We start from the raw sequence: 27,549 nt of genomic DNA, 5'->3' as shown, positions 1-27,549 counted from the left end.
TTGTTTTTAGAGTAGAAAAATGTATTTTTGGATTGTAATTTTTTTTGTTTTCCAGCTCTTGCCTCCAATTCCAGAGCCATGTACGAGTAGCAGGAATGAAACAGGTGAGGGGAGCATGCTGGGTGAAAGAGCTGGCTTTTCAACTGGCTCACTGTGGAGCATTACAAAAGGCTTTTCTCTTGCTCTCTGCTTTCTTTTGGTTATGGAAGCCAGCCCCTACCTGGCTTATAGAGCAGCTCTCCCCAGCAGCCTTTCTCTCAGCTCTGCTCTGTCCTGTCCTGCTTGCTTCCTTCCAGTAGTGGTTGTTAACTTCCCTGAGCTCTACTCATCCAAACCAGCTACTCGTTGAGAGAGCCAAATGGCAACATTTCCTCTCCCAGAAGACTCTTCCTAATTTTCACTGGACCAGTTTCTAATGTGCTCAAACAATATGAGGCTTCAGTTCAGCTCTAGAATATGCAACCTGACTTAGACCTTTCGTATTCAGCCTTCATGAAGTTTGTAAGCGCATGCAGACTTTAGCATCAGGGCTTGACCCTCGAGGACTGTTCCCCACACATCATTGGAGAAAAATCTCAACTCCTTGCTTTCAATCAGGAGATGGAGGCAGAGCTGGAAAAAAAAACCCCACAAAATGGAATTTCAACCTGTTACCCACTTAGAGCAGTGCAAATGACCTACTGGGTGCTGTACTCTATAGAAACTTTCATGAAGCTGGACAACGACAAAAACTTATTTTTAGTAGCTTGGTCAAATTTGGGCAACTATGAGTAGCATAGCAGAAGCCCAGGAATTAATGCATTATTGAATTGCAGTCAGATGCATTGTTTGGCTGCAGGTGGTCTGGGTTCCCCTTCCATGCCACCTTTCCTCTTTCTCACTCTTTGTAATTTACTGCCTCCTGAGCTCTGCCAGCATAACAGCACGTATAGTTGCTGCCTAGCCTGGTTCTGTCAAAATGACCTAGGCTAGCTTAAACACTTTTAATAGCCAGTTCTTAAACTTAACCAAAACATTTTGACAGAACCGGGTTAGGGAGTGAGCACGGATGCCATTGTGTCAGCGAGGCTGAAGGGGATCCGGAAAATGTGAAGGGAGTCCCTGCAAAGACAGGCAGTTAAAAGAGGGCAACCTCTTAACTTGGCTGTACCCAAACAGTGCATCTGGTTACGGTTTGACTCCTCTTGAGGGGGAAAATGAAATCTACATATATAGTCTTGACTGTGTGAAGCAGAAGCTAAGAAGGGAGACTGCAATAATAATGAAAGCACCCGTTTGGTGGCTTTACGGTAGTGCAGATCAGATTAATTTGGATGTCTCAGTCTAATTCTTTGGCAGCAAATGCCCTAGTAATTTGAACAGTGGGGTCAAAAATTAAAAAGGTATGGAATCTGTATCTCATTCTGTCATCGTTAGAGGTAATCTCTACAGATGAAGGTCTTGTTCCTTAAATGGGAAGAAACTTCTCTTGTTTGCAGCATCAAAGTTATCTATGACTCTCAGGCTTGTTGTGCTTCCTCATTTTTTAATTTTTAATTTTTAAAATTTATTTACAGAAGGAAAAAATTATGAAATCAGAGCTACAGAAAGTTATCACCAAAGGGCAAGTCCCACCAAATTTCGAGTGTCCTGTAAGAACAATTTATAGAGGTCCCTTTTGTCACAGACTACCTTGAATTCAGACTTCGGTGGGCTAGAAGATATGTCAAGTAGGTAAAGTTAGGCAGATACTACTTACATTTGACCCAGGATAAGGATAAATAGATAGTTTTCTTCCTGTGACGTTCCCGCTGACTGTTCTAACTCATGTATGCGCTCAAGTAATACCAGCTGTTGGAAAGATATATCTGGCAGGGCACAGATTGAGGCTGACTAGTGGTAGGGTAAATGCCACATGTGCACCCTGAGAGAATTTTCAGACCTTGGGATTCTGCCTGGGAAGTAGAACAAGGGAAGAAAAAAAATGGTATTTCTATTCGGCGTCTGTAAAATTACACGGCAAGGATTCTCTTTTCAAAGTCTTTCCATATTTCACTGCCTCTCACTGTGTAAAAATGATTCAGGTAAAGGTTGCTTGACAGGTGAAAGATCTGTGTGTAAACCATGAGTAACATTCTAAAAAGGAGAGAAAGAGAATAATGTTACAGCAAAGATACTGCTGCCAGCAATGGCCAGTGAATTGTTATGCCTAGGAGATACTACACTAAAAATATTTGGGGAAAAGGGTGTTGTTTAATAGAAACTTTTTCAGTTGCTTGAACTGTGGTTTGAATCTCATGCTGATTTTCTTTTTGTTCAGTGCTCCTTTAGCAGCTCTGTTTCTCAGTAGAAATAGTCCGTCTTCCCAGTTTGGGTTTTTGCCAGTCAAGTATGTTCTCAGCTAACCTGCAGCTGCTCAGACAGTATCATTTATGTCCTAGAGGAACAGAAACCTTCTCAGATGAAACCGGTGGGGGAAGAGGTTTCAGCCTCTACTGTTTTATCTGGGGTGCTGGCTTCTACTTCTTGCAGCATCAATAAACAAATAGCTAATAAAACTAATTTCTGTAATATCTTACCACGTAAAGTAGCTACAATATACGGATGCATATGGAAATGTATTGATTGGAACAGCATTATCTGCTAATGGCTTTTTTGCGTAGCAGTGCATAGTCAGTTCTGCATCAAGATAATGACCTGAAATAGTTTCTGGTGGTGGTTCCTGTAGTACTGGGTTGTCATGCTAGTGTGATACTCTGATGCCAGGGAAGTTATCCTAGTGGTCTAAGCAAGAATAGACTGTCAAGACCAAGGAAAGGTCAGAGTAACTGCGCTGGTCCTCAAAACCAAACTGGTGTTAATAGCTCCGTATCGGATTGAAAGGATATATGTTTCAGCATAGGTTTCACATGTGAGTCATAATAGCATGATGTTTTTGTGCAGTTCATGTCTAAATTATTCTTTCTTGATGCAAAGATCATTAAAGATCTGGATACTTTTCAAAGAGCTATGTGAAGTTTTAGATGCGTAACTCCAATTTTAGAGGAAATAATGTGTCTAAAACGGAACTGGAAAATGTTCCTCTTGGTGTGTAGATGTTGAACACAAAACTAGGATTGTCTGTCTGTCTTGAAGACAGACACAGTTTTGAATGCATTAGTCTACTGTTCAGTTGGGATTCAAGATTAACAGGACTGACTACATCTTTGTCAGAACTATGAAGTGTCTTTTTTACATCTTGTTTTGTGATAAACTTCAGTGACTTTGTCAGGTTTAAAAATAGGGAGCAGTTATAGTTCCTCTGAGTTCATTTTAAATTGAGTAAATTGTGAAGAAAATGATGTATGATGTGGACATGTTTCATTTACCAAATGAAACAGATCAAGTATCTGTTTGTAAGCTGCTATGGTTAAAAACCTAGAAGGGTAGTCTGTCGCTTTTGAATCATTCTGGATCAATTATATAAAACTATTTGTATTTCCTGTTGCATGTAAGATATGTGGGTCACTTTTTTGTCAGTGCTTAACGTGCACACAGCATGAAAGATATTTCCTTAGAAAGAATTTCTGAGATCCTTAGAGATTGCATTGTCCTTGAAATGGCTCTCAGAAGAGTCGCTTTTATGAAAACACTGCTAATAAAAAAGGATATAAAATTCACATGACTAAGAAATCATTTGAAATGCCTTTTCAGATGTTTCAAATGTAAGTTTTATTTTGTTTATATGGACATTAAGAAACAGGAGTCTTTGATATTTTTCTCTTTTCTTATGATGATTTTAGCCACAAGTCTGAAATCGGAGACCTGGTAATCCTCGCCAGGATTCAGAGAATCAAAAAGGGAACGACAAGTTTACACGTTAATGGAATTTCCAGCTTTGGCACCCGATCTCATAAGGGACTTAAATGTCCACAGGTTCTTGTTAGACTGCAGAGAGGAACTACTTAATTTCCAGCGGTGGAGCTCGGGGTCAGCTCAGTCAGGCACTCTTCAGTCACCTGACTGAATTCTCTTTCATTCCTTGACAAATGTCATTTGATTGAACGAAACAGAATGATAGGACTCCCAACGTACGTTGGTATAAAAGAGAGGAGAATTAGGGCTACTGGCTTTCTGCATTTCCTGATACTGCTTCTCCTCCCTTTTCTCCTTTGTTTGTTTTACCTCTTCCATTGTGTTGAGTAATAATGAGTAGTATGTAGTGTACGTCAATATACATTCAGCACAGGCAGTGGTTTTTGTAATTCTTTTAAACACTTAAGAACCTTGGGAAACACAGAAGTGCTATATTCTCTTTCTAGCTCCCTTGCTTGATGTGCCAAGGACTGTAGTTATCTTGGAAATACCCTATAAAACAGGATATCAATGGGTAGATTAACTGTTTAAATTACAGGTAGTTTTAGATGAGAAATGTTTGTCCTGTGCAGTTTTGACTCCTGGTAGTGGGTGTGTTTTGTATATGCAAGCACAACAGCGGCCTTGCTGGCTAAAGGGGGACTGAGTGCTGGCTCCTGCTCTGCCAGTGGCAGGTGCCTCATCTCCTTGCCTCTGGCAGGCTGAGTCTCAGCAAGCTCCACAGCCAGGAGCGTCTTTGCGTTTTTTTCTTCCATGAATTTGTCTAAACACTTTTTAAAGCCATGTACGTTTTTAGTACCCACAATGTCATATGAGTCTGTAATTATGCGCTGCTGGAAGAAATACCTTTTGTTTTTTACCTCAGTTTTTCACCCCTATAATTATTGCCCTATAATTCTTGTACTGGAAGAGGTACTTTGCCCTGTTAACCTTCGTCCTCTCCAGGAGTTTGTATACCTCCACTGTATGCCCCATTGGTCTCTCTTGAAAGCAGGAGAATCCTTGTCTATTTAGTTGTTCATCATCTGGAGATGGTCTTTATTTTTGGTTACTGACCTCCTTGGTACTTTCCTCTTTAGTTCTGTCCTCATTTTTAGATGGGGAAACCCTAAAAACCCACAGGACTCAGGGTATAGGGATCACCATGGACTTGCACAATGTCAAGTTGATTTTTAAAGATAACTGCTGAGCACTGATTGATATTTGTGCAGAACTTTTATAACTGTGATTTTCTCTCCTGCACTTAATAGCAAGTTCAGAAATCGTCACCGTTATGTAAAGATTTTCCCTATGTGCATTAATTTCGATTTATATAATAATTAAAAAGAAGCCTGCCCTGAAGAATGACATCCTGTATCAGGAGAGTTGGCCGGTGAATTAATTATATCCTTACTGTATAATCTATCCTTGTACTAATTATAAACTTATTAATATCATGGGGAAAAGAAGTTGCTTTTTAAGTAATTGAGAAATATATTCATCCTGCGTGTTCAAAATAGACTCCTTTGTGCTAGGGTAGCGTTTTCAGTATCTGTGGTATAGGGCAGTGGTTCACAACAACTAGTCCATAGAATTAAATTGTTTTTTGTGTTGCTAAATGAATTAATTTATGAAGTCAAAAATTACAGAGTTAATGATAAGGTACAGGTTATTCTAGGAGAAATACTGCCACTAAAGGGATGTGTTTGTCCAAACAGTCCAGAAACTATCAATTTTGAGTATATGCAGAGAGAAGATGGATTTTCTTCACCTTCATGAAGGTATGAATAATGAAAAGAATCCTGCTGATGAACTTCCTCACAGACTTCATTCAAGTATTGCTCTGGCAGGGGATGGATTTATAATTCCTCCTGTGTTCTGCGATTCTTGTGACAACTTGCATCAAACCAAAAACTTCTCTGTGCAAAGGGCAGTCACATTTTTGGAAATTCGGAAATGACTTTTGATGGGCACCAGAAAATGTATTGTGGGTCTCTGGTGTTTGGACACCGGAATAAATAATGAGAATGAAGTTTTCATATCCCTTGTAGAGAGGATCTAACTGTCATCTAACCTTATCTTGATTTTGCAGAGATAGTTCAGTTTCCTTTGGAGACAAATTTGTGTGGGGGTGTGTATGTAGACCTAGCTTCTGCATGCATCAACACATACTTGCAAGTCGCTTTCTTTATCAGTCTGTGACCTCCTTTCCCATTTGCCTGCAAATGTTTTAATTAAAGCTTTTATATTTTATCAATTTAGAAATGTGGTGACATTCTACACTTGTCTTGGAAAGTGTTGGTTTTGATGGAAAGCTTACTGTTTCGCTCCTATTCTTACCATATAGCTAGTATGCTTAAATACTTGGGTTAGATTTCCTGGAAAAAAGTAGGTGTATGTGTGCTGTATAGAGCACTTAGAGTGCCCCAGCTTTAAGTGTTTAACACTGTCTTGGACTTTCTATGCATGTACTCTACAGTTGATCTGCTCAAACACTCTGAATATGTTTGCAATGTAGCTCTGAACATGCTGTATAGTACACCTGAAAATCTTGAACGAATCCAGAAAGATCGGAAACTTCTTGAAAACAAAATTTTTAACTACAAAGAGAGACGTGCTGTTAATGTGTGGTAACTTTATAGCTACAAATTTCACTTCTTTCTCTGTTCTTTTCTTATTTCTTATACAGCCATGAATCTTTCTCTTTTCAGGGTCTACTTCAGCATGACATGCCACAGTTACTATTTCGGTTCCATATCCTTCACCCCTGTGAAAGTTTTTTTGACAGCTCAGTTCTTTTTCTCTTTTTATCCTCCTTTTTTTCCCCTTTATTCCTAATGCTCTCTTAAAGTAGTTAAGAGGTAAATCAACAATTCTTTCTGAGGTTTTTGGAATTAAGATTTCTGATATTTTTAACTATCTTTCATTACATCCGAATTTACTAAGTTAATCACAGAATCACAGAATCACAGAATCGTTTAGGTTGGAAGGGACCTCTGGAGATCATCTAGTCCAACCTCCGTGCTCAAGCAGGGTCACCTAGAGCCTATTGCCCAGGATCACATCCAGACGGGTTTTGAATATCTCCAGCGAAGGAGACTCCACCACCTCTCTGGGCAACCTGTTCCAATGCTCTGTCACCCTCACAGTGAAGAAGTTTTTTCTCAGGTTCAGATGGAACTTCCTGCGGTTCAGTTTCTGCCCTTTGCCTCTTGTCCTGTTGCTGGGCACCACGGAGAAGAGACCCGCCTCATCCTCTTGACACTCCCCCTTCAGATACTTGTACACGTTGATGAGATCGCCTCTCAATCTTCTCTTCTCCAGGCTGAACAGGCCCAGCTCTTGCAGTCTTTCTTCATAGGAGCACCTCTCCTCATAGAGCTCCTATGCTCCTCATAGGAGCATCTTGGTAGCCCTCCGCTGGACTCTCTCCAGGAGTGCCATGTCTCTCTTGTACTGGGGGGCCCAGAATTGGACACAGTACTCCAGGGGAGGCCTCACCAGGGCTGAGTAGAAGGGCAGGATCACCTCCCTCGACCTGCTGGCAACACTCTGCCTCATGCACCCCAGGAGACCATTGGCCTTCTTGGGCACAAGGGCACACTGCTGGCTCATGTTTAACTTGTTGTCCACCAGGACTCCCAGGTCCTTCTCTGCAGAGCTACTTTCCAGCAGGTCAACCCCCAGCCTGTCCTGGTGCATGGGATTATTCCTGCCTAGGTGCAGGACCCTGCACTTGCCTTTGTGGAACTTCATGAGGTTCCTCTCCGCCCAGTTCTCCAGCCTGTCCAGGTCCCTCGGAATGGCAGCACAGTCTTCTGGTGTGTTAGCCTCTCCCCCCAGTTTAGTATCATCAGCAAACTTGCTGAGGGTGCACTCTGTCCCTTCCTCCAGGTCACTGATGAATACATTGAACAAGACTGGACCCAGGACTGACCCCTGGGGGACACCACTAGCCACAGGCCTCCAACTTGACTCTGCGCCATTCACCACAACCCTCTGAGCTCGGCCATCCAGCCGGTTCTCAATCCACCTCACTGTCCACTCAATCAACATTTGGCACTTGGAATATAAAACCTTTGTTCTGTTTACCCTTCCACTTAATTTTGAATGAATCGTCCTCTCATTGTGCAATTTAAGGATTTTTTCTGCATCATGCCTTTCTATAATAATTATGTGTGAATATTAACTCTAAAATAGAATCACTTCTTGTTGGTTTAGAAATGAGTTACTAAATCTTTTTTCTAGCTATCAGATTCAGACTGTTTCCCCTACTGTTCTTCATCGCATTTATTCTCCAACCTATGTTGGCCATAATGAGATAACTCCCAGTAGGAAAAGGAATTCCCATTCCTTTATTAACGTTTCAGAGAGCTCTATCCGTATCCAGTACTGACCCTGAGGATTTGGTACAACGCTTGCCTTTGCCTATATGGAGGAATAATGGTAATCCATAATGTTGATGGCATCATGTTTGGATTTCTGTATAAGTTTTACTAATTTCTTGATGTTTTATTGGTGTATTGAGAAATGAGTTTAAAACTCAAGTTAGGTTTCAAGCGTTGTTTTGTGTTTGGATTTGCTTGTGTTAACCCTTGACATTTCTCTGACGGTAATCTTTTTTCATTTGCCTGCTTACCTTCTTCATGGCAATTACTATATACTCTTGGATAATATAAGTGCTTAAATGTAAAATGGAGTATTTTATTTCTACTCTTACCACAAAGAATTTGCAAACGTTTTCCTGTTTATTGAGAAGGGTAAAAAAAAGACCCTCCCAGCAACACTGAGAGTGACTGTTTTAATTTCACCTGGGGTTGTAAATCAATATCCATTTATTATTCAGTTACTGCTTGCATTTCCCTAGATAATAGTATAACACATGTAATGTCAATGCAGTTTGGCATTTGTCCTCATTAGTATGGCAAAGGACACTTTTTTTTGTAAGAGTAAGCAAGCATTATGCCGTATTTCTGATTTACTACAGCACAAAGAAGGAAAAATATAATCAGTTTGTATACAACAGATGTGAAGCATATCAGATGTAGCTCATCCCATGCTTTTATAAATGAAATCACTTGTAAGATTAGGTAATTGTATCCTATACTATTGATTACAATTGAAAAGGGAAGGTAAGGACGGCACAATGTAGCTTTTTTGAGTTCTAATTTATTTGCGAATTTAATCACTTATAATAAATATGCTGGTATCTAATATACTTAACAATATCAATAGATGAATTATAGGTCAATAGAAATGTAGCAGATAATACGTGTGATTATATACACATGTAGAGTACATACCCTTATGCAGGTTTCCCTGCGTATTTCTAATAAATATGTAGATATAAAATTAATTACCTGCCACTTCAAACTGAAGTATGTATACATTATTGTATGTTAAAATATGCACTCCGTGTCCTGTTTTGTAATTGTTACACTAATGTTACGTATGGTTTGGTGTTTGGCCTTAAGCAATTCATGTAACCCTAAAATATATTTGCTTCTTCAAGGTCCGTGAGAGTACTGGGGATACTTGACCAACAGTGAAGTGTAGCTGATGTTTTTTTTTTTTTTTGCTAACTGTGATTTACTAGGTAGTTCAAGTGATTGATGAAAAGTCTTATTCTCAGATCTTACGACGGTGATAGGACATAAAAGTTGGTGGCAACCATTAGCCACTTACCTGGGTTATGTGAAATGGATTGCTGGTCTCAATCCCGCACTAGCAGTCTCGCAAGAGAGATGCTTCCAAGGCTGTGAGCAGATACTATTTTAAATGATGCTTTACAGCTGTCTGATAGAATGGAGGAATTCTGGGAAAATGTGACTCGTGAGTGCTCTGAAAGTTTTAAGCAGACTCTTTGCAGGAGTTCTCAGTTCACCTGAGATAATTCCCTGGAGCTTATAGCTCCTCAGTTCTGGGCCATGGTGTCCCCAGCGAACGGCATCCACAGGACTGCGCCTTTGTTATTTATTTCTTGAGAAGTATTCTCCTCTGTGAAATTGCTCTGTCACAGCACTTCAGCACTACAGATACAAGTTTAGACGTTCACAAGATTTTTTTTTTTGTACTAATAATAGATCTTTATATCTCCATGTGAAGAGAACATGTCTCCTACTTGAGTCAGACACTGGGCTGTCGGTTTTGTTTTCTGACAGGGAAAAGCAATTAAAACTCTTGTCCTTTTTGAAGTTAGCTGGCGAGATAGACCCTCTGGCTTCCCTTTAGACAGATTACATGAACTATTTATTACTTGGAGAAAGTGTGATAGAGATTTGGATTTTTGTAAGTGTTTGTGTTGGGAACATCTCTATTTATATCTACAGACACAATCCTTTGGGGGAGGAGGGGGGAAACCAGCCCTTTTTGCTTATGTAACATGCTCCATAGAGTGGCTTATTAGTGCCGCAGTAGCCACCGTTCCCAGATAAAACGTGAGCTGCTGAGAAACCTGGAGGAGCATGAGGCTGTGGGCGAGTATGCAAAGGTGGAGATGGGGAGCAGGGTGGTAGCCTGGCCACCAACACAACGGGCCCTGACGGTCCCCATGGGGGTGCAGGGACCAGTCACCTGAGGTGAAGAAGGGTCATCATCAAGACCTGTGAGACAGGTAATGAGTTGTATTCTAAAAATTCTAAAAATGCATCCTGACCTCCTCAGTCAAGGTGTTTCATTTCATTTTATCCCTTCTTTCCTGGGCAAAAATCAGCAGAGACCTGCTACCCCGCCGTGAAACACGGTCTTCCCTGAGAAGGGGAAGTGTGGGATGGAGAAGGTGGTGCCAGGAATTCCGAGCTCCTGAGAGAGTGAGTAGGTGATTCAGCCTTTGGCAGGTTCACAGAGGAAGCTAAGAAAAGGGAAAAAGTATGGAAAGAAGCCTGCAGCTGTTGAGGAGCAGCTGTTGACCAGGGGAAGAAGCTTATTTTGGGGTCACAGTAGAATAAACTACCAAGGAGGGCCAGAGAGGAGGAACGTACAGATTTTAATGGTAATTTCCTATATGTGCTATGTCCGCTGGAGAGGAACACAGAACACGTCTTCTTCCTCCAATGCCAATTAATACCTTTTTGCCCAACACTGCAAACTAAAGGTGAAATGATAATATTTTTGCATCCCAAAAGTGGGAATGAAAGGAAAGGACTGTAAGCGAAGGGTGGGGAAAACAAGAAATTGGTAGAGATGATATGATATAAGATCAGGACAACGTATTAGGGTCCAAATTAGAAGCATTCTAGCAAAAGACTAGGATAACAACAACAAGACTAGGAAAAACAAACTGGCTAAACTTCAGTTTACTAGGCTGGATATTATATTAAAATATCTCCAACTACTAATCCAGACACTGAAGCATCCCCTGTGGCTTTTTTTTTTTTTTTTAATTTTTACAATAAATCCAAAAGAGAGCAATCACAACATCATTAACAAATTTTCCTTATGCCATAAGATTACTGCTATTTTCGGTGAGATTGCTGAAACCAGGGACAGCGCTGTTGTCACATTTTTGAAGACGACTGTTCTCATCTCTTCTGGTAGGGACAATGCATTTGGATAAAATGCAGGAAAGCTGCCTGCTGACTTTTGTTTATTCCTTTCCTAAGACCTTCAGTGTTTGTTTCTTCGTAAACACATAAGAAAGCTTTCTTTAGGAAAACTGGCGCAGCATAAAATCTTACATAAAACAAATATTACATTGGGACATTGCAGCTGTCAAAGAGTGCTGTGTGATGAGACAGGAGTCCAGAATGAGAATCCACCTAGCTTTATACAGTGTTGTTTTATACATGAAGCCATCTTGTAAGTTAGATGTGTCCATTAATTACGGTCTCACATACAGTGTAGTAGTAATGAGGGAATATGATTAAAAGAAATAGAAAAGGAAAGAGCTTTATATACCACTCTGATAAGCCTTTATCATACGGAAATGATCAGAATATAAATCTTTGTCATCTGTCACAATTTGCTGCTGCTGCTTTAATTAAAATAGCACCAAGAATAGGTACGGTGAGCCTGGCTAGATTGGCTCCGTGCTCTTAATGACTGTCAGATGCTAAGGCAAGGGGTACAAAGAGGCCAGGACTGAGGGAAGGTCCTGAGGGAGATGGTGCCAGATGGCCAGGCTTATTTTATTAGCTTAGATCTCCATTAGGGCTTCTCTTTTCTTTATTTCTCCAAAGGATGAGTTAGTTTAATGGGAATCATTTCACAGCCACAGCTTGACATATTTAACTCTTAGATCCCTGCAGTGCTGCAACAAGGCACGTGTGTCAGTCGTGTGGCCGTCCCCTGCGACCGGCGCGGCGAGGCCTCAGCTCGAGGCCAAATGCTGAAAATACATGGCCGGCCGGTGGGCCACCCGCCCCCGGCGATTTTGTTGACTCCCACTTTGCGGTCGCACCCTGACTCATAGCGTGCCTGCGCAGCCCGCAACTGTCTTAAACCAGTTCCCAGCTGGAGATCGTTGTAGCAGTATGGCTCTGAAAGACCCATTTGGGCTGATTTCTCTCCCATTTGTGCCTGGCGTACTGAGGAACGGTGCGGTAGGTGCCGACCAGGCTGCCAGGCTCTCGTGCAGCAGGTAGCACCGAACACGTTTTGAGATTGGTGCCGTTCATCTACAAAACCTTCGTGTTAGCAGTGAGTGGCCTCGCTCTCCTTCCAGCTCTCAGGGGTCTGGACATCCAGGGAGCGGAGGGGACTACTGGGAAAATGGAGTATTAAAAAAGGAGTTTTTTCTCTGTCGCCCTAGCCCCTCAGTTGCGTGCACTCCCTTACTAACGTATCTTCTGCCGCCCAGTGGCTGCTGCTCAAAACTGCTCGGCACCCGGGACAGTTTAGATACCGTTTAGATGTAGGGATTTAGATGGCTAAAAAAGCAGCTTCTGAAAAATCTGTTTTGCACAGCGTGGAGCAAACTTGTAAGGATTTGGTATTACGAACTTTTTTCTTAAATTTCGTTTCTACCCTTTCTATGTCCGTGGCAATAAAAAAGCTGTGCTTTATCAAGTGTTCTGCCTTATCAACCGTTCCCTGGAGTAGTGTTAATAGCAAAATGAGGCTGTGTTCTCTGCTCGAATGAGAAAAAAGCTAACTTGTGAAGAATTTTTGGTTCCTGAAACCTCTATTAAAAAAAAAAAATTCTGTTAATGAGTTCACTTTATGCAAGTTTATTTAGAAAACTGTATTGCATTTATGTTGTTCTTGCATTGCAGTAGATGCTGGCTGGCCTAGCTTTGGTGACAGCAGCATATCTGGAACAAATGGCAAGCTGCATTTCTAAGTACCGTGAGTTTAGTAACACATGCAGAAACCTAAGGGAGTTCACCCCCAAACCGATGGTACCTTCTTTGACCAGACAAACACAAACAGCAGCTCAGCATATGTGCCTAACCTAGGAGAAAATCTTGCACTGTAATAGAGGGTATAATGTGTACAATTTTAAAGATGCTGAATGAATAATTAGTCGTGAATGTCTGTATCAAGAATTTTCAAGTTTTCTCATCTTGGGATTTTTAGTTGTTGGGTTTTTTTTTTTTTCCCAAACTGCATGACTCTGTAGTTGTTTGCTGTCCCGTCTCCAACAGCTTTGAGTGTAGAAAAATTGCATTTTGTCAGCTGAAGGCTGACAATAAAATACCTTTTGATGGCAAAGTAATTTATCCTATTGTGGCGATTGGGCCTGCGGAGTTCAGTTCTGTGATGGTGACTTGTGCTTTTCTTGAGAGGAGGAGGAGGAGGAGGATGAAGAGAGGCAGGGGGGCCTGGTAGCGATCAGTGAGGTTTGGGTGGGTCTGTGGGAGGGAGCACATCTCTTTTGGAGGTACAGCCCTCAACTGCCTTCACGTGAGTTAACGTGAATGAGAAGCATGAATTTGACAAGACTCCCAAATTTTATGTGCTTCTTGCAAAGTTCATCCAGACTTTTGGATCCAAACTTGGTTTCATTTTAAATCTTCTGAAAGTTCCCAGCTTTCATCACTAGACCGAAACCAGGCAAACAGTCTGCCTTTCCCTAGCACTACAAAATTGCCCAGATATTTTCCAGTCGTTTTGTTGCAATAATTTTACAAATGTTTTTTTTATCCTGCCTTTACCCACTGCCTTTAGTTCTCTGTTCTCACTGCTTCTATTTTAGTTTTTTCCCTTTGGTGCATTTTTTCTTAATCTTGAATATCGTATTAGCACTAGACAGAATGCACTCGCGAGTGAGAGAGAGTAAAGTAGACCATAAAAATAATATGATAGAAAAAATTACAAGGAAATGTACTGAATGATTTATTTAGTCATGTGAACACATTACACCAGTAATTTAATTCCTGGTACCTTCTCAAGCAGCTTTCAAACCTCCTCTGCTTTTTTTGCCTTTTTTTTTTTTTTTTTAAACTACTTTGGGTTTTGAATCGAGGTGGTGGTTTCCGCTGCTCAAACAGTGAAAGTGGACGGGGCTGATGGTGAATCATCATGACAGTTTACTATCAGCAGGGATTTTGGCCAGAGTATTTTAATCAGTAACAGCATCCCAATGGCACTGGCCCACTTAGACCTGCAGATAAAAAAAGTATACTGGTGCTTTGCTTTATCTATACTGAAGTTGCAACAGCTTAAATTAAAGCTTCTGTTAAGAGTAATAAATGAATCGATTTCGAAGCTGTGCGGTTAGACTGCAGGCAAGCGTGCTAGAGCTAGCGCGGGTTTCTCTGCCTGGCGCACGGGATGATACACTTGGCGGAGGTGGGGGGTAAAGCTCAGAGCTACCTTTAGCCACTTAGTTTCAAAGCCTGTGCTTCAGCCCAAGGAGTGCAGCCCCCTACCCCACCCTCACCACAAAACAGTCCAGGGGAAAGCGGTAGGTGCCTCCAGAGGACCTTTGAGAGAAGGCATGTTAAACAGTAATTAGATACGCTTACTCACCCAACGCAGCCACTTAGATCTCTGTGGAGGGAGCCTAGGGAGCCCGTGTTACATAGGCAAATGAAGCGATGTGGGTATTTCTGCGACTGTGAAATGAAAGTTGGTGAAAAATTTGTTTGCTAAGAGCCAATCTTGGTTTTGCACATCGGTAGCGAAATTCTTAAAGATGTAGCTTAGACCAGACTTTCCCTTAGGGGAGAGGGAAACCAAACAAAACCAAAGCAAGTGCAGATTCAGAAACACTATTAAATGATTAGTTCTCTCACCAAGAATCAACAAAGGTGTGATAACTGGGATTCTGCTCTCAGTCCTTTATCCTGCATTATTGCAGGGGCGTCATTATTGATTGCATTAGATATTAGAGTATCAGATAGTTTGCAGTCAGCTCAGCAAATATATAAGCTCCAAATTCTGAGGAGTTTGGGTCAATTCAAAATTTGTTGCTTGAAACCATCATTAATTATGTTTGCAAAAGCAATTTCAGATAGCAAAATAAACATGCACTGTTGTGGAAGTGATAACTCAGGAGGTCCTTTTCTTGGGTTGAATATTTCGGAGGCACCAGTAATTGCCTAATAACTGGTACTGTTTGGCATTTATTATGTGGGACAGAATCATAAGATATTCTAATATCTGACTTCTTTCCTTTCAGGGTGATTTTCTGTATAGTGTCTCCGTTTTAAGTGGAATCCTTTGTACTATCTTGGCAGTGATCAAATTTATGCTGGGAAAGGTGCTTACAAGCAGAGCCCTGATAACTGATGGTGAGTCTGAAGATGATCCTAGTCCGTTTGTAGAGTCTCCCAGTGAATGCTGTAAACACAAAGGGTACTAGTGACCCCCTGAATGAGGGCAACTGTGGAGGGCGATGAGATAAAAAGGCCGGTGGGGAATGGGAAAAAAAGCCCCAGAACACTCTTGCATAACATCAGCTATGCAAGTACATCTAGCTGAAGTCAGCATCTTGCATAGTACATCAGCTGAAGTCAGTATGTCTGATGGAAGTCAAACAGGTAAAGGGCAGATAGTAAGCAATAATAGAGCAAGAGCTAGAGATAGAGTACATAACAAATTAGGTTTATATTTGATATAGAGATTAGATAGATTAGATTTGACAGAGATTAGACTACAGAGGAAGGATAAGGCACCAACTTACACAGCTTTGGTTCAGTCATACCTATCCTTATTGCCTGCGTTCAGTAAACAGATTCATCCCAACAGTTAAAAGGTACTGAATCTGTGGCAGAAAATGCCTCCTTGCCTTGAGCAGGAGTCACAGACAGCATTTGTACGTAGCCGCTCTAGGTGTAATTTGCCATCGTAGCGCTGCGCTTTTCCTTTCACTCTCTCGGTGGAGCTGGTATAGTATCGCATGTGTAAAGCAAAGCCTTTGCCTGCCTGTTGTCGCACACTCCTCTGGCCCTGCTATAGATTGCTGCGGGGTGAATCTCCCCCACGGTGTCCTTAGAAGCCCTTGCTCCTACTACTCTGTTGGTTCAGGTGTGTAGAAGCAATTATTGTTGTTTTTTTAAGGTATATTTAAAGATATGTTCAGATATTCTTTTTATTGGCAAGGCCAAAGCTTGTAACTCTTCAGAGAGCCACAGGGATCTACTCTGCGAACAAGTGAATCCACAGTCGTGGCTGAGATCTCACAGAGGCCTACAAATCGCTGCCAGATTTTATCTGCAAGCACAGGACAGTTTGAAGTGCACTGTACACGTACACAGTAGGATGTTAATGATTTGTCAATTATGGTACATAAATTATTTTGCTCCACTAACGATTTCACTTTAAGGAAACTCGATTTTCAGCTTACTCTAGGGATATGTGTAATTGCTTTAAGTACTTTAAACCTAGCTAAAATTTTTTTGGTGAGGTGTGATAACACAGAAAGCTTCCTGAGTATTTATATTTTAGATACAAAATTAAGTGGAAAAAGAATCTAAAGCAGCAGTGCGGGGGGTATGACTAGCTACTGGCTCCCTGCATTTGTGACTCTCTCCCAACAGACCATGTTGTTCAATGATCTTAGTTTTTACTCTGGACTCTGCCATCTTAGACATTTTGAATCAAGAAATCTATCTACAAAAAGGATTCTGGAAAGGGTCCTGGGAACTGCAGACCAGTGAGTCTGACTTCCTTCGCTGTCAGAGTGTAAGTGGGATATGCCGACCATTTCAGAATAATTTCTAGGCAGACAACTCATTAACCATCCCTTTAAAAAAACGTATCTTGTTTTTTTAAACATCAGCTTCTTCAGACAAAATATTAGCTGAAAAATTCCTGAATAGCTCTAGCTGAATTAGTCTCCTGCATGACACAGAAATCTCTTCCCCCTATAATTACATCCTTGTGCTAATTATATTGCTTCTGATCTGGAGCTGGCTCATCCTTTGATTAAAAGAATTAGGGAATAAAGTATACAATTACCTCGGGCTGTTTTTTTTCCCTCTCTCTATTTTCTCACTTTTAGAACTATTTTAGAAATGTAGGAGGCTGATATTACCAGGTGTAGTTAAATAACTTCTTTCCCAAGATATATTTACATGCCTACTTAGTTTATTAACAATCAGGAGGAGACAATTTGATTCAGCAGCAGCTGAGACATGGATTTAGCACTCCCTTGCATATATATCTGTTTTTAGTCATTTTCTGTTTCCTACTAATTTACCTCCTGCTATCAGTGGCTGTAGACCAACAAGCTGTTTTGAGTAACAAGAACACACAATTTTCTTCCTGCAAAATAGTTTTATTTTCAAAACAGCAAATTCTCTCTCCTACATGCCAACCCTATTAAGGATAATTTTTTAGAATAATTTTGCTTTCCAGTAGGGCTTGCCAACAGTGCTCTTTAAAGCCTAAATTTATTAATCCTCACAAAGCAAAATGTTGTTGATACAGTTTGTGTACAGCAAAAGCTCATGGCCTTTTGAATGATAAAAACAGCTATTTCCTATCTTGAATTACGTAACATCTCAGAGGACGCTTATGTAATGTCAACCAGCTTTTCTGTAGGTTTTAGATACCTGTATCTCCTTCCTAGGCTTAGCCACCTGTTTTTTCCTGGCCTAGCCTTATGCACAGAATGCGGTCTCTAGATTAATGCCTTCAGCCAGTATATGATTTCCTGCCGCATCAGCAAGGAGAGATTTGACTGAATGACCATCAGGAAGAGAAAACAGTTCCCTTTATGAGTTGCTTTTGGGTCGCTTGGAACCATCAGCCAGTAATGGCAAGAAAATACATTTCTTTCCTTGTGCATATCATGCTTATGTATTCTGACTTTGACTGGAGCATATTTACATGGGAAGTAACACTGGTAGGAGATTTAAATTTATCTTTAATATATTCTCTGGCTGCATAATATAAGCACTATAAGTTACATTACTAGGAAGAAGAAAAAAAAAAAAAAGACCAGGAGCTTATTCTTCCAGAATAAGAGTGGTCACAGCGTGCTTTGTGTCTCCACTGGTTTAACTGTGCTGGTATAATTAATCCAATATTCAAGCACTTACAGGCAAAGCCTTATGGGCAAAGCCTATTTCCACTCTGTAGTTTGTACAATGGAGCTTTGATCCCGGTTGTAGGATGTGCTACCGCTGTACCAGAACAACTCCTCTTTGTAGGGCAGGAAGCCTGAAGCCTTTGTATCCCCCATGTTGCCACGGGCTTGCTAAGTACCACGTGCTCTTCTGTGCCAGGGTTTCCTTTGCATTTAAACACCTACTGACAGGAATCTGGAGAATCTTAAAGAACAATTACCATTTTAAAAAGGGAATCGGAGGTGGGAACAAGCAGAAACACAAGCAAAAAACCGCTGGACCTCTGTGAGTAAGCTTCCTTGAGTCAAGGTGTTCCCCCCAGAAGAATAAATAATGTAAGAATAAGGAATAATAAATAATATAAGAATAAACAATATAAGAATAAGAATAAACTTTTCTGGCTGTTTACTGCCTTTGGCACAGCAGGACAGTGGGAAGTCCGGTAGGTTCTTGTCCGATGTCTTTCCTGTTACCCAGTTTCTTCGTGTTCTGACTGAAGGGTCCGAATTGTCTCTGCTGGTGCATGAGGAAGAAAACAAAAAGGCTAGCTTACAAAAAACTCATTCTGTCCAGCTGCTTACCTGTAAACTCAGTGGTTGGCTGACGTGGGACACCTCAGGGCCATTTCTAAAAGCACCAGCACTGGCCTAAAAAAAGGCTTTGTTCACTGGCCGCTTTGGGGTGCTCAGGAAAGCTCTGTCACGCTGCAGCTGTGCTAGTTTCAGCAGCATCTGTAAGTGCCTGTCGCAGACTGTCAGCTGGCAGCACGCGGACTGTAGCAACGCAAGAAGATGGCTCCTGCAACCACGACCATGTGTATGGCTGACAAGGGACAAGCAGGCAAGGCAAACGAGTGGGAGAACAAGAAACCAGTGGGCTGTTGCTGATTGCTGTGAAAGGCGGTTCTTAGTCAGCATCAAATTTTTGTCGGCAGCAAAGTCAAGGAGAGTTTTATGGAGGTAATTTGATGAATGTTGAGTGTTTGAAGAATTTTTAGGCTGTTTGCGGGCAGCTTCTTGCCTGCATCAAGAGCAGCTTGGGATAGAACAGGGACATGTGGAAAAAGTTAGCAAGCAGGTAAGGAAGGGGAGACATCACTGACAGGCAGGATCGGCCCCAGCGCCAGCATTTTGGTCAGTAGCAAAAGGCACAGGTTTGGCAAGCCTTCAGACAAGAGGTTGGTATTGATCCGGAGGAGAAGAGGAGTCAGCTTGTGTGATCGAAATGGGGAGCTAGGAACAATCAATAGCAGAAGGTTAAAACTGTATTTGTTGAGACCAGGGAGATGAGGACACTACTGTAGCCATGAACAAAATAACGATGGCTCGTACAAGTATTTCGGCTATATGGCGGCCTAGGAGAGGTCAAATTTTAGCTACGTCATTCAGAAAGACTTAACAAGGTTTAGGTAAAGACTGGGTGTGAGACCTCTTGGTAGAGGAGACGTTCAGGAGTAAAGTGTCGTGTATGTGGTTGTTGGCAATCAAAAACAAAAATCCAAGAGGTGACGGAAAAAAAGACATTAATTATGCAGAAAGCTCTGGGAGGATTTTGCAGGGACAGTCTTGGAGAGGAAGGAGGGGGGAAAGAGGGATTTAAAAGAGCGTTTATAAAACTTGTGAACAATAGATATGAAGTTCCGGTGATGTGCCTAAGGAATAAATGGAAAATAATAGTCCCAGCAATATCACATATGTCTCTCACTAACACATTCAGCAGTATATGCAGCGCTAAGCTATAGTGCCAAATACATATAAATAAATATGTGAAGGGGGTGGGGTGGGGCAAACCTTCAAGAGAAGATCACCAAAAAGTTACTGTGCAAAAATGTCGTTTTCCTTTTCTTGAGGTCCTTGAGTGTACTGGAGTCTGCTCCTTTTCAGAGAAAATGAGAGACTTTGGGTACCTTTATGATGAGGATGATGACCTAAGTCATCTTTTAAGTGCTAATCAGGGATGTTTGCAAGTACTGAAATAATACCTCTATTATGAAGAGGATGTTTGGAAAACAGCTGGGCTACATCAGCCCCACCCAGGGCTGTAGCCAACCAGACACTATTACTATTATACAGCTCAAAGATATTTTGTTCATGATAATCTAGAGGGAGGACAAGTGCTTGGCTGTCAGAGTCAGCGGGTCCAGTGTTTTGAAGGAATGTTGCTGTTGGGAAACACGAGCATTGAGAAACAGAAGCCATGCGAAACCTTTGCAGCCATCAGCAGCTAGCAGTAGGATTTGGAACTAAACAGAGAATGGAAAAATTGGGATCGACCAGATCAGGGCACACAGTTGAGGGGAATGAGTATAAACTTCCTCACATCAGAAATGACAAGCGAGAGAGGTCTTTCTTACAGAACACAGGTCAGACGCCATATAGTTTGATTTGTTCAGTGAAGCATTGCACGGAGCTGTGGCTGACCGCATGTGAAGGAATTGCACTGCCTCCTGCTCAGCGCAGTCTAATGTCACATAGGCTCCCCAGTGTAAGGTCGCATAAAGATTTCGTGCCCTCTCTGGTGGCAGTGGTATAGTCATGGCTTTTCTCCCTAAAGATTACCTCTTCATAGGTGGGATGATTAAAGCAAATTCCTTGAGATTTGGTTCTTCCTTTCATTTTTTTTTCCCTTCTAGGTTTCAACTCTCTTGTAGGTGGAATAATGGGATTTTCCATCCTGCTCAGTGCAGAAGTTTTTAAACACAATTCTTCTGTCTGGTATCTGGATGGCAGTATAGGAGTTTTAATTGGACTTACAATATTTGCCTATGGAATCAAGTGAGTATTTTCTCATTTTTTTCCTCTGCTGGCAAACCACAAACATGTTTGTGCATTTCATTCAGGAGCAAGAGTGTTACTTGTCTCGTTTGTTAATGGGATTGGTGCAACTTTCAACTGGAAGGCATCCATCTGTACATTAATACCACGTTCACGCTGAATACTCACACGCTGTTGGAAGCTTACTACTGCACCAAGGTCTTACAGCTCATTAGTTACTGACAACAATGTGTACTTAAGCCTGTTTAAGAATCCCATAGATTTTTTTGCACTATCAAAAGAGATGACAAGCAGCTGTTTTCAATGATAGGGAAATGGTGAGAAATTATTGGATCTTTTGGAACAAAAAACAAGAGAACAATAGTTCATTAGTAGAAGCAGAACATTACAGTAGAATAGAGATCTTTCCTGTAGCTTTACCGTATTTGTTTTTATCATATCTTCTGCTAGTAGATATTTTCAAAATATGCAGCAGATGGGCTGTTATTTTAATGTGATAAGCCATAGCTCTGAAAGCCTTATGAAGTTCCAAAAAAATCAGTTTTTGGATTGTATTAGACTAGCTGCCAATATTGAAACACAGTTTGTGGAAAAGGATAAAAGACTGTCTGTATCACCTCAGTGTGAAAGAAGCCAGAACTTAAAAAGGAATTGGAATCATTTTTAGGAGACTTTTGTATACCTGAATTTGGAAACATGCTAAGAACAGGTAAAAGATTTTTGGCTTTGAAATGTTTGAAAAGTGACTACAAGTCTTGCAGAGAATCACTCCATGCTGGTTTTATGTCACATTTTTAAGCACTCTTTTCCACAGAAACTGTACGTACCTAAGTTTTAACAACTTGACAGTGAATTCTCCCCTAACCTTACCATATGGCACCTTCTGGGCTGAAGGTTAGTCAGCTGTATGTCAAATAATATTGTTCCTACTGAATGTTAAGGTAGTAGTAAGATGACTTCTTAATTCATGACATCAGGAACAGAAAAAAATCGAATGAATCTCTGCCATGCACTTCATTGCTGCCAAGATTTCACTCAGCTGCCTGGGTCTTCATTTTGTCCCTCTTTCTGCCATAAGGAAACAAAGGGAGAGATGTAGCAGCCTATTTAATTGGAATCATGAATACTGAGAACTAGACCTTGGCCAATGTGCAGTAGGTTATCATCTGGCAGCTTTGGGTTATTTATTTATTTTTTTTTAAGCTTACAATTCCCTTTGGAATTTGGAAAATTAAATTAACATTTTAATAGGGAAAACCACTCTTGCAAAATCATTATAATCACTATTTCCATTGCAAAACTAGCTATTCTGGAAAACCGTAGCAGTGAATCAGTACAAAAGTAATTATTTACATATACCAAGCAGCGTCAGAAACTTTTTGTACAGCGTCTGAAACTCATGCTCCGTACATACCATCGTTCTGTTGTGCTGTTCAGGACAGCCAGATAGCAGGCTCAGCCATTGTGTCACCAAAGCACAACCATTGTACTTTAGCGGGGAAGATGCTAAGCTGCTCGGAAATCTTTCTACAGTCTTCACAAAAACGAAGGATAAAACCAACTTCTGTTTTGGCAACTGACCTGATTTTACAGTTGGTGAAAGTATTGCAATTCTCCTCTACTACTGGATGCCTTTTTAAAGCAGCCTTGTGTGAAGCAGGTTGCCTTCCACACGTGCCTTCCACGTTCCTTTTCCACAAAATCCCTACAGGTCTTCTCCAACCAAAAGTGACTCTTGCTGTGCATAGCAATTCTTCAGCTGCAAGCTGTGCTTCAAAGCTTTCTAAAGGAGACACCGTCTCTGCAGAATTTGTTTTAGACTTTGTTTTGGACAGAATTAGTTGTGGGTTGAAATTAATTTTGATCAGGAGAAAACAAGATGCTAAGGCTGTTACTGCATATGAGTTCAAACAGCCCAATTTTACAGCTTTCTTTTGCACCTCTGCCTAAACGCTCTTTTGCTTTCCTCTGCAGGCTGCTTATTGATATGATACCCCGTGTAAGGCAAACACGCCATTATGAAATGTTTGAGTGAAGATCATGGCCTCGTCCCCGAAAGGACTGTAAAACTACAGCATCATACGTTTTGGCAAGTGGTGCCAATGGTATTTTACTAAATATGCAGTTTGTTTCCCGTGGTTTGTTTTTGTTAGTTTGTTTTAATGGGAGATCTCTCTGTAAAACTGGCAGATGTGCACACTGCTTGCAATTCAGCAAAACAGCAGCATTTTTTTTCCGAGTATGCTATTGATTCCTGTGACAATAGAAAACATGCAGTTCGCAGTTTTAAGCCAGCAGCCATGTTTTATGCTCCAGAGTGAAAGTGTTCTTAATGATGTGATTAAGTGTATGGGTAAAGAAGTGTGAGTATCAGATCTCTTTTTTTCCGGCTATATTTTTTTAAACATATGCTGTAACAGAAGTACGGTCCTTGCTAATCTCTTTGGCTAACAGAGTATCCTGTAGAGTATGGACACCAAAAGCGGTGTTGCTTAAAGCACGGAAGTAGCCACTTCTCTCCCCTATTTGAACTGACAGAGCGGTTACAAACCTTTCTGGGATCAGAGAGATACTTCATTTAAATCCAAAATTAACTGAAACTATACCTCTTCAATCTAAATCCTATTTTTTCCTTCTAAGACACTGTTTGTTGCTTTGCATGGACCAAACAAGCACGCACACGGTACTACTGTACAGACCAAAGCCAAAAAGACGTGCAAGGAAGAGGACCGGCTTGAGAAATGAGATTCTCATCTTCTGTTATATTATACACAGATGTATCAGCGTGCGTGACTTTGTGGTTGCTCTGTAGTCTGATGATGGCACAGCAGTGGTTCAACCTGGTGGTGAGATATAGATCTATTTATTAGATTTAGATTGTTCTGTAAAATGTTGTTCACCTTCCATCACACATCTTATGTATTACTTAGTAGCAGGTTAAATTATCAAAGAATCATGATGTATAATCAATAAAACTGGTATCTATTTTATACAGTACCTGTAAGTAACATTTTAAATCTATTTCCAGAATGTATCATAGAACAAAGTCTTCCTGTCTAGCAGCCTATTAAACTAGATTCTCTGGCCATTGCCATTCCCTCTGTATTTTATATATTCCAGGTTGGCTTTCACAACATAGAGCCAGTGTTGTTGCTTCTGTTTATCACGAGCGGATGAAAAATAGCAGACAGTCGATTGTAGAGTTTGAAATATTACCATGGTAAGTAGCCTCGTAGCTAGAAATCCCCGTTTCTCTCTATACTGCAGTAGATGACAAACTAGAGAATATGTACAATCAGAATGTGCAGAGACTGATGTAAAGCGAGGGCACTAATTGTCTACTGATGTTTTTTGTGTTATCTAAAATCGTGTTTCCCATCACATGTCGCTTAACAGTTGCTCATCCAGATCCTCAATGTCATTATTAAAAGCAAGCTCCAAATGAAGCATGTCGGAAGAGACTACCTGGAGGTTTCACTGACAGTGCCTATGAGGTGCACAATGCTTGGCAAGGTTTTGCTCGCTTCCTCTTGAAAGTGAAAAATGAAATTCACTGAAAAATGAATTTTATTCTGCTGCTATAGTTAGTTTACACATATTTTAGCTCAGTTAAGTTTGCATAAACTTGTTAAACTTTATAACTCGTTACAACGTCATAATACTATTACTGGCAGTACTCTGATGCTGCTTATCCCTTGCTGTCACTAGATAGTGTGATCATCATGGCTAAGATGAAAAGAAGCACAACACTTGACAAGATGAAGGCGGTACCTTATAATGTAATGAGTTCAGGAAAGACTCCAGAAAGGCTGTAAAGTGGTCACTGTACTCATCACAGGCAGACTTCCAGCTAAAATATAAAATGAAAACACCATCCCCAAAACCTTTCTTCAGTGCCCAAGTTCCTAATTTGTTACACTTTTGCATAGTCCTGGTATTTTCCCATTATGCTGCTGCTTTAACTCATAGTTCCATAAAGCGATCTGTGGAATAGATATTTCCCTGCTGATTGACTAGCTCTTGTCAAGCACCTTAAGCATCACTATTTTGTAGTGAATAGAAACAGAGACTGAAAATAGCTATATTCTGCATTTCATTTTGTTATTTTTATTAGTACTGTTTATCCTTTTCTGCCTCTCCAGGGGCTTTATTATTTCTCCAATTCCCATTGCTAAGCCTAAGAAAGAACACCACTTGGGAACAACTGAAAGTGCTGCTCCTCTTGGCCAGCAACTCCAGCAACCTGTTTCTAGCAGTGGCTGATGCCAACTGCTTCCCAAGAGACGTGAGAAGGTAACATTGGTTGTGGCAAGCGACTTAACGCCTGATGTAACCTTCACAATACAGAAGTCATAGACCGTTGAAAATATATAGGCTATTCAAACTAATGTCCAGCTCAAATGTCAAATAATTCTGTTAATTAGACCTTGTTACTGCTTAGCATAAGTAGGAGCGTAGGGCTACACAGATGTTCACGTGCATAAAGCAAAGTTAAAAATTGACTGAATAAAGTTTCACACTTTTCTTTTGGCACTCTAGAATGCGCTTTTTAATGGGTGTTTGTAAATACAGATGAGCTGTGTAACCTGGAAAAAGGAGGGGTGCTTTAAACAAGTCAATCACACTTTTCTTATCAATCAGATCGATCTATACTAAGTCCAGAAGCTTTTCACTTGCCACAGGTGCTTCAAAGCACTTCTGATAGTAGCAGGTAAATGCAAGAAAATAACTGACACACTTATGCTACCTAAAAGGAAAAAGACCAGGAAATGCTATTCAGAAATGAGCGCAATACCAACTAACTTCAGGGAGCCTTACTATGGCACGTTACAGTAACTAACTGCTCAGCCAGTATACTGAGAGGCAAAGCCCCTAGACAAGCAGTTCCTCAGACATGGGCAAATGCAGTTCTAGGTGTACGTATGTCTGTACGTACCACCTCCCCCCCCCCCCCCCCCCCCCCAAAACCCTCCAGGAATGCAGCGCCCAGTGTGCCCTCACCCCTAATAATACCATTTCAATTAGTGCAGTCCCAGCTGCGTGGGACAAAGCATGCACATTTCTGGCATCTTTTTTTTTTTGTTTTTTTTTTGTTTTTGTTTTGGCAGGCCAGCCTGTGGAAGGGCTAAGTCACTGGCTGAGTACTAACCTTTACTAATACACAGAGCAGGAGTGTTTGTTCCCATTTTGGCAATATTTTTTTTCCTAGACAGTCAAATTTCAACTCAAGAAATGTCTTCACGACCCGTTTTCTTTTGAAGTTTCTGAGGCTGGTGTATTAAACAGGCAGTCACGAGTGCAGCAGGCTGCAGCTGCACCGACAGAGGTAAGGAAGCACTGAAGCCATTGACCAGAGAGTATCCTTGGGGCGCACAGCTTTGTGTAGCTGCCCCATCTCCAGCTCATCTCCAGCAGCACAAAAAGTGTTTTGTTCTGCTCACAGCACCTTTTAGGTCTTAACATTAGTCTTGAACCCGTGCTGCAAGTCTTTTTTGTGTTACGCCCACTGCCACCAAGTGGTGCTGTGACAAAACACATTATTGAGCATGTTGCTGGGTTTATTGAGTAGCAGTAACTAGGCAGGAGTAGCGCACACAAACACATTCCTGCGGCCTGGCCCGCGGGGCTAGGTGCTTACGCAACGGGCGAGCGAGGGACATGTCCCACCCCCGTTTGGCTGTTTTCTTTTTCCTTTCAGCCGCAAGCTGAAAGCTTCAGTGTTTGAGGGAGCGCTTAACAGTTCTTGAATTTCACCCATGTGGTGCTACCGCTTACTGGCTGTGGTCAGCAGAGGTGCGCCTCTGGCAGCCTGCAGGCCATGCGCTGCAAGAAGAGCATGCCTACAGCTGTGTGCGAGCTCAGACGTGGGCACCAACCGAGGCAATCATCAACTGCAGGAACACTGAAAGTATAGTCTGTACAAAGCCTTGCACGAGGGCTGCTACTTTTCTGAATTTGTAGCGCAGGTAACTAGAAAAACATCCCATTTTGTCAGCTAATACCATTGTCACCACCACCAGTGTTTGTCTGAACTCACCCCTTTAAAGGCAGAGGCCTTACAGGAGTGTCACCCTTCACCTCACCGCACAGCAAGGAACAGAGTAAAGGTGATGCTGGTCTAAATTGCTCAAGGGCCAAGAAATGCCCACCTTCCCTTTACAGGGCCTGATCTGTACGGACAGCAGTCAGACTCGAAGTCTGCAGCGTGGCTGAGGGCCAGTCACACTGATTCAGCCCATCTGTAGGGTGAGGCCAGCGCTAAGAGGGGTGTTGAAGTGACTTAGTTCTGCTTTTGCTTCAGATATGCTGCACTGATTACTTACAGGGCCAGCACCAGTTATTACTTGCTGAAAGCCCAAGGGCTCATACTGTGCTACGTTTTCTTCAGAGATGGCATTGCTGTTGCAGCATTTGTCTACTACTGTTTGCTTTGAAAGTTTCCTTGTCACAGCCCTGCATGAGGCAGAGGCCTTCAGCTAGCCAGCACGTACGTCTCTGAGGACCTG

General features: G+C 41.4%; 1 protein-coding gene across 4 annotated transcripts in view; it reads left to right on the top strand.

Moving 5' to 3' along the window:
• Positions 1–25,983, top strand: part of TMEM163 (transmembrane protein 163) — a 110,271-nt gene extending 84,288 nt beyond the window's left edge. The window contains exons 6-9 of one of the 4 annotated variants that reach the window (XR_011141980.1): positions 15,377–15,488; positions 20,902–21,043; positions 23,018–23,889; positions 24,164–25,976. Coding sequence is in view for 3 of the 4 variants with exons in the window: in XM_068949207.1 (XP_068805308.1) it covers positions 15,377–15,488; positions 20,902–21,043; positions 23,018–23,078 (315 nt within the window). In the remaining variant the exon portion in view is untranslated. Of the gene's footprint in view, positions 1–55; positions 105–15,376; positions 15,489–20,901; positions 21,044–23,017; positions 24,132–24,163 lie in introns of those variants that run through there. The other 3 variants (XM_068949208.1, XM_068949207.1, XM_068949209.1) reach the window with 3 other exon arrangements.
• Positions 25,984–27,549: the final 1,566 nt, after the last annotated feature.

Source organism: Struthio camelus, chromosome 6 (assembly GCF_040807025.1).
Source record: "Struthio camelus isolate bStrCam1 chromosome 6, bStrCam1.hap1, whole genome shotgun sequence".
Classification (NCBI taxonomy): domain Eukaryota; kingdom Metazoa; phylum Chordata; class Aves; order Struthioniformes; family Struthionidae; genus Struthio; species Struthio camelus.
Note: the sequence above shows the minus strand (reverse complement) of the source record. Positions and strands in the feature narration are given on the sequence as shown.